Source organism: Salarias fasciatus, chromosome 15 (assembly GCF_902148845.1).
Source record: "Salarias fasciatus chromosome 15, fSalaFa1.1, whole genome shotgun sequence".
NCBI lineage: Eukaryota > Metazoa > Chordata > Actinopteri > Blenniiformes > Blenniidae > Salarias > Salarias fasciatus.
The window spans coordinates 15,746,173-15,759,499 of record NC_043759.1 but is presented as its reverse complement, the minus strand read 5'-3'; the positions used below and the strand labels follow the sequence as shown (position 1 = coordinate 15,759,499).

The window sequence follows — 13,327 nt, the reverse complement described above, 5'->3', positions numbered from 1 at the left end:
GTTGTTTCTGGTTAAAAAAAAAAAAAAAAAAAAAAAAAAAAAAAAAAAAAAAAAACCTTGCTGGTGGACTAAATGTAACTATGTGAATATTTACCTGGAGCGTGAAGAATTTCGCGTTAATCAATGTAACTGGAAACGTGCCAAAACTAAATTGCTCAGCTTATATATCTTAAATTAACAGTTTCAATTACCTTATCAATTCATCAACAGGAACAGTGAAAACCGTCCCCATGTCAAGAGGCAAAGCTTTGTTTTGAATGCTTCTCAATCAAATGTGTCAAAATTGTTTCCAACAGATAAATTCATGGAGGTGGCATCAAGGAAAACATATTACATCCACAGTTAAAGATAACACAGGGAGGAAAAAGGCACTTACTCTTTCAGTCTTTCAGTTATTTTGAGAGAGACAAAAAAAAAAGTCCACGAACAGCAGATGTCAACAGGAACGTCCAACAAGTGCTGCTTGTCAGTTTTCTTCTTCTGCTGGACATACAGTGGTGTTTCCGGTCTGCACAACTCTTTCAACTCCAAAGCAGAGAAACACAGCGCCCCCTGCTGGGTCTCAGATGAACTGGATTAGAAAAACAAAAAGCTGTCCACTATGAAACTGCTCTGAGCTTTCTGGAAAAAAAAAAAAAAGATTAAGATATAGGATCAGTTTAGCGAGACTAAAACTGACCACTTATTTGTCTCATCTACCTTTTCTTGATTTAATAAATGAGTCCTAACAGGAAACAGTATGAATTAGTTTCAAAAAGTATAATTCTGATGTAAAATGTATTGAAAATGTATTTCATTTATTCTGTATTACTGCAAAATGCTCCATCCATTAGATGAAGTTTATGAAATTAATACTGAAGATGAACTTATTGTGTTCAGCTAAACTATAAAATGCCTCCTTAAACATATTATTTCATGATTACATTTACAATGTTTTGTTCTGAGCTCAATTTTACTTGTTCTCATTCTTATTTGATGATGATTGTTGTTGTTTTCTTTTATTTCTGTCCTTGTTTCTTATGTACTTCTTTGCCATGTTTTATGTTAATATGCACAAAATGTTGTGTGTTTGCTTTGCTTTATCAGTTGTATTTTCTGCGAGACTATTGCATATTTTTATGTATTTATGTATTTATTTATTTATTTATTTATTTATTTCATTTTAAAAAGCCAGTGAAAGCTATATCAGCGCTATCTAATGGACACCGGTTTTGTTCACTTTTTAAAAAGCATCTGAGGAATCCCATCTCTCAGTTTATATTGTTTACATGAGACGACCACCAAGCTGATTGTCACATAAATCAACCAAAAGGCAAAAAATTGAAGCTCTAAAATTCATTTTTATATCACATTTATTGTACCTCCAACGACAAATCCAGAAACTGTTGAGGCACTGATAGAATAGTTTTATTATTCCAAACAGTAAGTGAAGTCACTGAAGTGTTGTCAGTTACAGCTCAGAGCAGGAGGACATTTAGAATGGAAAATTTCCAGAAATATTACTTTTTCCTTCATAACATCCACCAATACTGATGCCCTGTTGAGTGATATCAATATTTTGAGTGAAATGTTATTTTACAATTCAGTATCATGAAATGATAAAGTGGCAACAATTACTGTTGCTACAACTCTTCAGATTTAGCTCAGAACATGTGAAGACGTGTTTCTTTCAGCTTCCAAGCTGCGCTTTCATTGAAAAAGTTTAAACTATCCTCAACTGTGACGCGGTGCACAGTGTTCTCACCAGGCCAAGGTGTCACTGTGGGAAGGGCCACTCTCAGCTTGCTCGGGTCACACTTTGCCACTTCATTTGGTGTGTGTGGCCACGCAGCTCGTGTAAAGTTCACATTTGCATGCCGGTGCTCACTGGCTGCAGTTAAACCAACACAAACAATAAGACAAAATTAAATAATCAAGAAAGAAGAAGAAGCAGCTGACCTTTGCTGCATTAAAATAAACAAGAAGGTTCAATTGAGAATTCCTAAATAACTGTGGAGGCGAGAACAACTATCATACACATCCATCTGTATAAGTACATCAGAAACTGACTGATGCATGTTTTAATGAGCCAGTGTGTGTGTGTGTGTGTGTGTGCTTAAAGATGGCAGATAAGATCTTAGACACATGTGATCAAAGCTGCTGGACTTGGGACTGAATCCTGCTCTCTCCTTTTGGTGCACAAACCTCACACCCAAGTTCACACCAGCTCCCGGGAAAAAGCTGCCCTCTTCAGACTCCTCAGAGTTCACCAGAGTTCGCTCAGTCATGCAGGGGCAGCGAGTCACCCTCCAGTCGCCATGAAATAAATCCACATTAATTCATATCAGTTGATCACACTTAAAGTTGTCTGTCTGGATATAAGCTGTCTCTCTCTCTCTCTCTCTCTCTCTCACACACACACACACACACACACACACACACACACACACACACACACACACACACACACACACACACACACACACACACACACACACACACCTTTAAATCTTCAATCCATCTTTATTTATAAAGCTCTCAAACGGCCACAGGGCTCCAGGGTGTTGTACACAAAAAATGCAAGCAGTAATCAGTAAGTTAAAGTTACCAAGTAAAAATCCAGACATTTTATATTATGAGAAAACCAATAAAATCAGAAAAAAACATAACTGCTGTTGGTACCGTGGAACACTAATGTAGAAAAAGATTCTAAGTTCATGAAAGAGAGGATGAGCCCCTGGTTTTATATTGAATTGTGGAGGAAAAACACTTTCAACACCAGGAAGTGACGCTCCTGCCACTCTGACACTCAAACACGGGAAAATCCAAAACAGGTCAGACGTGCAGGGATATGAGAATTCAACACTTCATTACAATTCATGGTCCTCAGTCAGAATTTCATTTTGATGCTCAGTCAGACTGTGATCCCAGGCTCACATGCTCTGGATCAGTTTGTTTGATCCTGCCACACTTTCATTAGCTGACTAAATAATTTACTTCTCTGAAGTTTTTTCATGTTCAGGTCTGTATAAGAACAAACGTTGATTAAAAAATGTGTTTTATAAGTTCATTAAAGCAGAATGGATTAGCAGAGGTCTTGACTGTGCAGGACCTCAAACATTCTCAGAGTGTTTAAACTTCTCACTCTGAAAAACACCTCAGACGATCCAAACAGTTCCCACACAGAAGAACGAGAGGGCCGTCTCCAGGAGGGGAAAAGTTCACGGAGCTGAAGTGCTGACTATTTCATATTTTCGAATTAGGAAATATTGATAATTACTACCCCAACCAACAGGACTCTGGATTTCAACCCTTCTGAAATAAAAAATAATTGTAAAAGGTCAACTATCTAGACTGAAAAGATAAAACTTTGTTCAACTAAAGCAGTCCGTGCACTTTTGTGAGCTTATATCAGGAACCTCATGCTACCATGAGGGAGACAACAGAGCAAAGGATTTATTTTTAAAAGGTCCATCAATAAATCAGTGTGCAGGCTGCTGGAGACTTGGTCTGGTTTCCAAGCTTTGCAAAAGTATTGTTTTGTTTGCATTTTCCAAGTGCTTTTGATCTTTATTATTAAATCATAATACAAGAATATATTGTTTTATAGAGTGATATTTTTGTACATATAGTATGAAGTGATATAGCACTATGCATGATATTCCACAAAGTGGATTTTGTTTATTTGTATCATTACCAACAAAAATACTGCTATAAAAGATTAACTGATGTTAAAATCTATATTTTACTTCAAAATTGCAACAGGAAGTGGAAAAAATCATCCTTTTTTTTTCAAACATAGGGTGAAGTCAAACCTTACGTAGAGTAATTCTGCCTGTCGGACACATGAAATAGATTTGTGGCTCATATTCAAAGTGCAATGTCTTTTTTCCTATGTATTTTTTAATAATATTTAAAAAAAAAGCCATGATTGTAAGTGAAGACATTACTGCCAGCAACCAGCGGAATAAACAACTGGGAGGGTTGCGAAGTGAATTAATCACATAAATCACATTATTCTGTTTTCATAGTTGTAACTTTTGATTTTCTATTTATTTGTGAGATTGCAAAGTTGAAAATTGCCCAAATTCAATCAGTGATTCATATGTTACTGCTGAATAGTTCATTCAGTCTTTAGTTCAGAAGATTTTATGAGTGAGGGAAACCCTGCTTTGATAGAATTTGTGAGATTTATATGAAAAATGTGAATCTGATTTGGTTTGCCACACACCAATTGGTGGTTTTCTGAACAAGTGTCACAGAGTTCTGTCCAGGCAGTTTGCTGTGTGTGCACCTTGGCTTCCCCTGACAGTTTCACACCCCGATCTGTCAGATACACACCCTGCACCTCACACAGCACCAAGCAGGAAACAGAGTGTTTACCACCTGACACTTGTCCATGGGAAAAGAGTTGTTCAGCCACACACTGGTGCCAAATGAAAGGCTGAATAAAAGACTGAGGGGGACAAAATCTTTTTTTTTTTTTTTTATTCCATGCCGATATTAAGCTTGCTTCAGTTAACCTTGAGAAATAAAGAGTAATGTTACACACAGATTGTGTTAAAGTTTTAATCAAAAACATGTTGTCAATAAGAGTGGAAGTGAGCCCTGCAGACGCACCATGCACTGGCATAGCTCTTTCATATACTTCTCTAAAATGTAATTTTTTAAGTAATCCTTGAGAAATTTTCCTCCTCCACATTGATTTCCACAGCCAGTCAGCAAAAAGATCAATTTAATGAATTATCTTCTTTTTTCCAAGCCTCACACTAACTTCAAAAGGACTGTAAGAAAGTAAGAACCATACAAAGACATTCATTTTCATGCATTTTATTGTGAAACTGGACACAATGCAAAAAGAGGTAGAAATGTCAGAAAGGAATAATTTAAGTCATTGTTGCCGGTGCAGAAAAGGAGGAAAGTTATGTACAGATATTTACATGAATAAATTAGAGGGGGGAATATATTATCACATTATGGAGCCGTTTGCATTTTTGGGGGGGGGGGCTTCGAGGAGTGATGTTCAGTTCTGCTGCTTCTCCGCCTCCTCCTCCTCCTCCTCCTCCTCCTCATCGTCGCTGTCCTCCTCGCTGCTGGAGTCCCGGTAGGGGCAGATGGTGGCCTGCACCGGGTAGCTGCGCAGCAGCATCTCTGCGTCCTGGTACAGATAGTCGAAGCACCTCGATCTGGGCCAATACAGCCTTCATACGGACACATAAAAGAGGCAATTTGCAGGAGAAACAAAACACAAAACGGATGCGTAATTCGGATTTACTGAGGAACGATCCACTTACTTCACAGGGTGGATCACTGGAGGAGTTTTGGAGTATTTTGAGTGAGATAGTTGTCCATACGCGATTTGAGTCTGAAATGATGAAATGGGAGATTTTTTTTCTGGCTTTTCACGTTGAATCATGCGCACTCAATGAGTTAAAAGCTTTTTGAAAAGCAAAGTTACCAACGCTCACCTTAGGTGGGGCAGTCGAGCCTTCGTTCCCAGTCCAGGGCCTCCACATGTTGCAGATCTGCTGCGCGGAGTTGCCTCTAAAGACAGAATTCAGTCGAGTATCCATGTTTCCTGGTGCTGATCAGTCCTGCTCAAAGTCCGCCGAGGAAGTGAGATCGACGGCAGGAAGCTCCTATTTATCGTGGCCGTGGAGGCCCGTGCCAAATTGCGCTTTGACGCGTCCCCAAGTGTCTCCATGCGCCACGGCGCTGAGGTGCGAAGTCACACTGGAGTGAACCATCACACCATATGGCTGCCTTGTATCTTGATTTTGCAGAACAGATTAAGTTTCTCCCGACTGTTTGGATGGAGTTACAACAACACGGAATCACTTTACAGCGAGGTGCCAAAAAGTCCCCATCTGTATGTTTGATAAGATATAAAACTGTCACCTGCAGTCTTCATCCAATTTGTGCCCATTTCAGATTTAGGTGAAACATAATTTATGAACAAACTATGTGATTTAAGATCCAAAAGAGATTAAAACCTGCTAAACTCTTCCTGGGGGTCAGAATGTGAACCCTTGACTCACCTTATCTCCAAACGTGAACCCTTTTGGGTGTGAGGTGTGAAGAAACACGTGCCCTACTGTCACCGTATGGAGGACAGGGGAGGAGGAGGTGGGAGGTGAACACGTGTCAGGCATTTGTGTTAACCTCAGCTTCACAGCGGGAGGGGGTGGCAATAACTTCACCTCGACAGATCCATACCATGTCCATGCAGGAACATTTTATTTTTTTAATGATTTCCATGAGTGTCACACACGTCTTTGCACTGATGTTCGGCATCAGGGCGCACCAGCAGGGGGGAGTGTGGTGCTGTGCTGCAACCAGAATAGAAGCACTCTTACTGTAGCCACATAAAATTGCAACTGCTAGGTGAGAACACTCTGCCAAATGCGGATGATTTTGGCTCTGTAAAGAGCTCCGCAGTGGCTATCGGCCCTGACACATATTGGTAATTGCCTGAAGGTAATCCATGCATCAGCAGTGAATGTCTGTGCACACACTGCCTCTGTGGAGATGGACATCACAAATCCCACTCTCCAGGGAGGAGGCAGGCAGAGCCCAGCACTAATAAGGTCCAGCAGACCCCAGACTGACTCTCTCTCTCTCTCTCTTACAGTCTTTTCCAGCTCTGGAGTTAATTGGACGCACTCTGCTCTCTCATGCTGGCTCTTTTTGTGTTTTGGTGTTATTCACTCTTTTGTGGGGTCTGGGTGTAAGAGACACATCAGGCGCTCTCTCATTGTAAAGCCGCACTCGTGAAGCATGGCCTTAGATGTCATTTGAAATTTGAAGTCACGAGATTAATGCAACGCAAAGACCCAGTTGTTAATATTAGATGCGCTTTATAGATTTGCTCTTTTCATGATGATGCTTCCCGTCCATGAATATTCTGCTAAAAAAACCCAATGCATTCTGCAAAATATGCCAGGCGAGCAAATAGAAGCAACACAAAAGAGACGGGAACGTTAAACGTGAGGTCTCTATCAACTGTGAATGTAACCAGAGTGAAATGTTCAGCCAAGACCACATAAAAAGACGTCCGAACAACACACTCTAACGTAAAGCAGCTCATCTCAGTAAGTCATGATAATCCAAGATAAGCTGTCCTTCCTTATTGGATCAACCCATTACTTGTCAGTCATTCACAGAGGATGGAGTAGAAGTAAACAGGAGCTGATGAGCTCCTTGTTAACATGAACATTGCAAAGAGAAAAAAGCTGCTGCTCCATCTTCCAAATGCTTGAGACCATCACTCTATTTTTATCCTGAATCTATCACAAAGCCTTCAGCATGGTCACCGTCTGATAAACAATCTTTTTTTTTTTTTTTTTAGGAGATTTGCATCAGATACCCCAGACATTGTTCCACTTTGGGTGTTTTTTTCTTTTTACTGACACTTACATTGGTCCTCTGGCTTATTTTTCTCCAAAGTCATTGATGCTTCTCTCAACAAAGACTGAAAAAAATCCCCAAACTCTCATAAAAAAAAAAACCCTCCTCCACAGCAACAGCCAACCACGAAAACCAACCACATAAACCATTTTTTGAAAGCCTGTTCAGTAAATGTTATTTGTCATAATCACAATAAATTGCTTCTTAGTTTAATTGAGTTTTTTTTTTTTTTTTTTTAATTCGATTGATGTTATGTCTTGATGCTTTTCAGAGTTCTGCTTCCTCTGTTGGAGTCACGGGATGGAGGGGGTACAAGTTCAGATTCATTCAGGTGTTTAACTTCAGTTTTGTGAGATGACAAATTGTTTCACTGCCCTGTTTAGGCATCATGTCAGCGCCAAAGGAATACATCAGGTGAGGTTTATGGATCAGTGATAGATATCTATAGATAGCTATTAACAACGTAGAACTAAACGGTGTGTTTTATGAGAGAATGAATCAGAGGAGGCCACTGAGGTCATGATTACATTGTGTTCCCCACCATCGGTTGGTAATGTAACGCTTCTCAAAAGATGTCCTTGAAGCTGCTATCATAGGCTTGAAAAGTGGTGTTCTTTGTGCTGAAGTACAGAGGTCACTTCTTACCAGAAGCAGCTGTGTATAAAGCCTGCGATCGACTCATCTGTGCTGTAAATGCTCGTTCCACAGTCTGGCTCCTCAGACCTTGTGTACCCCTATGTGGGTCGTTGAAACATCTATTTTTGTAATTTCCTGGAGAAGTTTTCCTATTCAGTATAAATTTCAGGGTGCATTTTATCGTTGCATTCAGTGTCCCACGGTGTCGGGCTGCGGGACGCTGAATGTAAAACATGCTCCACTGTTCAGAGACAGCACTGCTTTCTCACAGACCGCATTTACAAAGAAGCTTTCCTCCATTGAAACAGCTTGTATGTATAGGCTACTTATTTAAAAGAAGTACAACTGGTTGGCTAAATCACAAAATTCTGAAAACACATGGTGGTAATCCCCCCCTTATATGATTTCGCTTGAAGTGCTTCACTTCTTTCACTTTTCACTAACAGAATTTAACATTGACATGGAAAAGTACCATTACTGCACACACACTGCAGGAAAAATCAGCACAATACACACCATGTATGAACTTAAACCTGCCAGTAGCCTCACCTGTCAAAGGTTTCTGGTAAAAGGATTTCATGAAAGAAACCATTACTGCCTATGTGGAAAAGCTTCTTTCACACATGTAGTCAGTCATTTAGCACTGCAGCAAACAACATTTACTGCTTTTGCATCAATAAATTCATCACATATTAATTTTGTATTTTGTGCTTGTATTCCTGTGAGCATTTAGAAGCTAACAGTTACCCAAGAATCGATTATATGCAAGTGTTTTATTTATTTAATCGCTTAATAGCTTTTTAATGAGTGTGCTGACAAGACTGTCATCTTTTATTAGAATGTATGAGAAATTGTGTTGAGGGAATACGAACAAGAGGAGTCAAAACAATTACAAATTAATAATTGTGGGTTTTTCGGTTTGATTTCCAAGTAAAGCCTTGAAGTTAAGCTGGAAATAATTACACTTCATTAACACGAGTCGCTGCTTTCAGCTCCTCAGAGTCCAGTGTGTGCATTGCAAATGAGCTCGGAGAATAAATCCTGTTTGGCCTATTGTTAGTTCATGATTCATACTACTTCCTGTATAGAATATGTATAATCTTCAAAGCTGAATTTAAAAGATTGATGAGAAAGACTCGAAACTTGGGGTCAACTCGAAACCCGAACTTGTGTGCCCCGCATATAATGTTATGTTCGTATGTTTCGGATGAACAAGATGTATTTTAAGGCACAGTGGAAATAATATTTGATGGTCTTTTCGGTGTTTTAACGCTACATTATCATTCAATCGAATAAAGAAGGGATGGAATAAAATGAGAGACCATATGCTTTTCATTGGAAAATCCATTTAATGTGATTCATGCTGTGACTCACGCTGCAATGGCACTCCCCTAAACAACTTCGCGCACTCATCACATGCTCTTGAGCTGCAGTAATTGTATGTAGATTACACAAGAACCCATTTATAGATCCTCAGCCTCCACTAAAGCAGCCAGTTCCCTTGTAAATAAACACAGTATGGCATCTGTATAACTTCAGATGTCCTTGTCCCGCAGTGATTATAACGTGCTGCTTAAGTTCTATTTTCGTTTAGACTCAGTAGAAAAGACTTCCTGTCTGCATCATCCTCAGTGGTTAAATAATCAATATGGACAGGGTTTGGAGGCGAGGGGAAAATAATGAATCATTTAGCCTTCATCGTGTGAAGTCATGTGACAGTCTGATCAAACCTTTTTGGTATTCAGACATCAAACCTCCCGAAGATGAAATTCAATCACATGGTTGTCACCCAGTGAAGACGGACATGGAGATTTACACTCTGGATGTCATGGGATGTCAGGACGGACTCATGGTGAATCTTGCTTACATGTTTTGTCAGGATGCTTCTAAACCCCGGGTTGTATTCTCAGAATGGCTATGCTGAAGGTCAGAATGATCCAATTGAGGTCCGGAGTGTTCCCTTGGAAACCATCCGGCTGAGTAAAATGCACTATAAGCAGAACCAGACGAGGTTCAGGGAAAAACAGAAGAAATACCAAGAATCTTACCACAAAATATAAACTTCACAACTATAATAGAACATTATTCGAATCCTCAGAAAGAACATTTAGAATCCATATGTAGCTTTAAAAATAAAAAAAACAGATCCAAAAGAACATCATGACTAGCACTATAATTGTGTATTGTACATTCACTGATTACAGGATCTGATGATTTACTGAAAGTTGCTGCCCACCGATTACCTGCTCTGACAGGCTGGGAGCTGGAAGCTTTCACACACGGCGAGACACGGCCGACGAGAGGGAGGTGGAAACCCTGGAGAGGTTACCGGAGACGGAGCGCACCAGGGCGGAGTCGCACCAGGCGAGATGGAGAAGAGGAAGCGGAAGAAGCACAAACACTCAAGGCGTGTCATTACGGGTATTGAAGGGAGGAGAGGGAACGCATCAGGGCAGAATCACAAAACACAAGAAACAAGAGAAGAGCAGGAGAAAACACAAAGCCAGGGATATGACAGTCTTTGACCCAGACACACACAGAGGGCATGCAATCTCCACAAAGACCATCTGAGGCCAAATCAAGGTTTCTAATGAGAGCACTGATCTTAACACTATTATTCATGGCTTACAAATACATTTCTAATGATTCTAGTTTGATAATGATTCAGTTTATCTTGTTTCTAACATATTCGCTTTATAGAAAAAATATGATTGGTGACTTTGTTCTACCTCGAGAGGAGATAAGCAGTGTCAGTCATCTCGGTGGTGACAGTGTTCTGGTTGATCGTGATAAGACGTGTTTCCCTCTGCTCTGCACCGGAATAACCTTCTGCAGCTGCTCAATATGCAGCAGGATTTTGGATTCTGAAACATACTCTGAAGACTTGGCAATCAGATGCTGTGCACAGAAAAATATCGCTTGCGTGAGTGAATGTAGATGGCAACAGCTGATTTCAGAGTAAAAAAGAAAAAAATTGAGTTTGAAAATGTGAAAGCGTTGAAGTGTAAGTATATTGAGCTTGAAATATGTGAGGCATGGTCAATCCGAGATTAGAGAGTGTGGCTGCTCGGCAAGGAGTGAAACAGAGAAATAGTCCACCACCAGACATGTAATTGAAATATATTTTGATGCAACAAAACAATAAAGGATGCTTCTCTTCAAAGGAAACGCCAAAATGAAAGACAAGGAAAACTGTTATAGAGCCCTAAAAGACTGTTCAGCTGCCAAAATCGATCTTGAACTGTCAGGTTCTGACTCCTCTTCCGGTGAATGAAAGGTCTGAAGTTATCTGTGCAGCATCAGAGGAATTATGCATTCCGTGTAGCAGCAGCACTGATGCAGACTCTATGAATATTTTACAATATCTATTTAGGAATCTTCAGTGTTTCTATCCTCGAATCATAAATGGACAGCTTCTGAGCTGTTAGAGCAGTCAGCGTGGGTGGTACTAGTCACTTTAAACTAGAGGAGACTTGTGATCAGAATTTTATTAGGAAAGTGACAGCAATGGAAGGAAATAAGAAATGATGCTGCAACGACCCGGTCTGCACCAGCAGCAGCAGCAGCGTTGGAAGAATAAACTCATTTAATCTATGAACTTACCTACATGTTCTCGAAACAAGGTCAGAAATACACCCCCGCCCTCTTCTGCTTTCTTTTTTTTCCACAAGTAATCATGAAACACTTTCCATTAGTGACTTTGTTCAGCGAATGGATCTTAATCAAAACATGCCTCTTCACAGCACCTGCAGCGGTGAGTCAGAGCGGCGGGATGCAGTGGGTCGGTCATTTAGATGCATCCTGACTCTGCAGGGCTGACGCCACAGTCGACCTTTCCTTCTCACCTCACAGTAACTTGTGTTCTGTACATCAAGACTGCTCACACATAGGTTACGGTGAAGACAGGCAAGCTTCTGTCATGAGTTTTAATTATCGCAGAAGGAAAAACCCCGTTGAAGCAATCTGTACCAAAGCAATGAAGACTGTACAATCTATAAAGCCTCTCTAAGGGCTGCAGAAATCCATTTAAACACAGAAGTCAGAGTTATAAACCTGCCTCAGGCCGTAATAATGAAGGCAGAGCTCTGTTTACATTCAGACTTTAATATTAATTTTAGTTTGCAATCAATAAAAAAAAGAGACGATCTCAACATAACAAGCATCGAAATGATCGAGTTCATTTAAAAAAAACACTAATGAGGAAAAAGTATACAGGTTTACAGGACTGAAAAATACTTTATAAAACATCTTTCTTCAACACATAACCTTGTAACCTTGCTGTAAACTCAAAAGCTTTTAACTACTACTGACTGATGAAATGGCACAAACACATACAAAAATTGACCAAAAGGACACATTTTCTTTTAAAAATATAAAATTTACTTTTAAAATTGATGTTGGTTCTTGTTAAAACACTATGGGTGGGGGAAAAAAATCTTTTTTGGACACCAGTTGGCCCAGATATCAGACCACAAAAAATGCAGTCTGAGACACATCACATGCACGCCGGCATTCCCAGGAAAAACCAAACCCACTTCCTCAGATAAAGGATTCAACAACATGTTCTAACACCATCCAGCCTGTTATTCACTTCAGATTCTTCTCTTTTTCTGAAACTGCGCCTTTCTGTTATATACATTGTGTCTTGTAGACTGTGAATAAACCCAATAACAGTTTTTCTCCCTCTTTTACTTTTTCTGTTCACCTGTCACACTTGTCTTGTGAGATCTCTCCACTTTCTGGCTCTCTCTCTCTCTGACCACACTTCAACGCCCATTTCTTCCCTTCAAGGAAGACTCGGCTGCTGGCTTTCGAAGCTAAATATTTACTCATGTGGCACACTGTCACACAGATAACCAGGACACCTGAGAAAAAAAATGCACATTGATGTAAAACCACCATAAAATGTGATTTACTGATCATGCCTTTCGAGAAAAACATCACATGCTAACATGGATTCTTTAGGGCACAAAGAAATTAAGCTCACAAACACATTCGCCATGGCATTTGGCATTTATTGGCTGTGTTGGCGTTACGATGTGTTTTCCCTGGTAAGTAAGGGCTCAGGGCATTTTGCTGCCAGCAGCCTCGCACATGCTTCTTTTGATCAAAGCTCTTTTAACATCCACTGTGAACACAGCACAGCGGAGCATCTTACATGACCACTGCAGCTGGAAAAGAACAAAGCAGCAAGCCCGAAGCAAAATCCTGTGGGGTAGATTTTAGAGACACGCTGTTTCACTGAAATATACATTATTGATCGTCACTCTAACGTGAGACTAAATGACGGAGAGAGAAAATGTTT

At 40.0% G+C, this 13,327-nt stretch overlaps 1 protein-coding gene across 1 annotated transcript; it reads right to left on the bottom strand.

The window, feature by feature from the left end:
* Positions 1-5,002: 5,002 nt before the first annotated feature.
* On the bottom strand, positions 5,003-5,552 carry LOC115402314 (protein ripply2-like). The gene is made up of 3 exons (XM_030110824.1): positions 5,448-5,552; positions 5,274-5,344; positions 5,003-5,180 (listed from the first exon to the last, which is right to left on the bottom strand). Exons 1-3 carry the CDS (start codon positions 5,550-5,552, stop codon positions 5,003-5,005), a joined length of 354 nt encoding a protein of 117 aa, XP_029966684.1.
* Between the last annotated feature and the right edge of the window lie 7,775 nt (positions 5,553-13,327).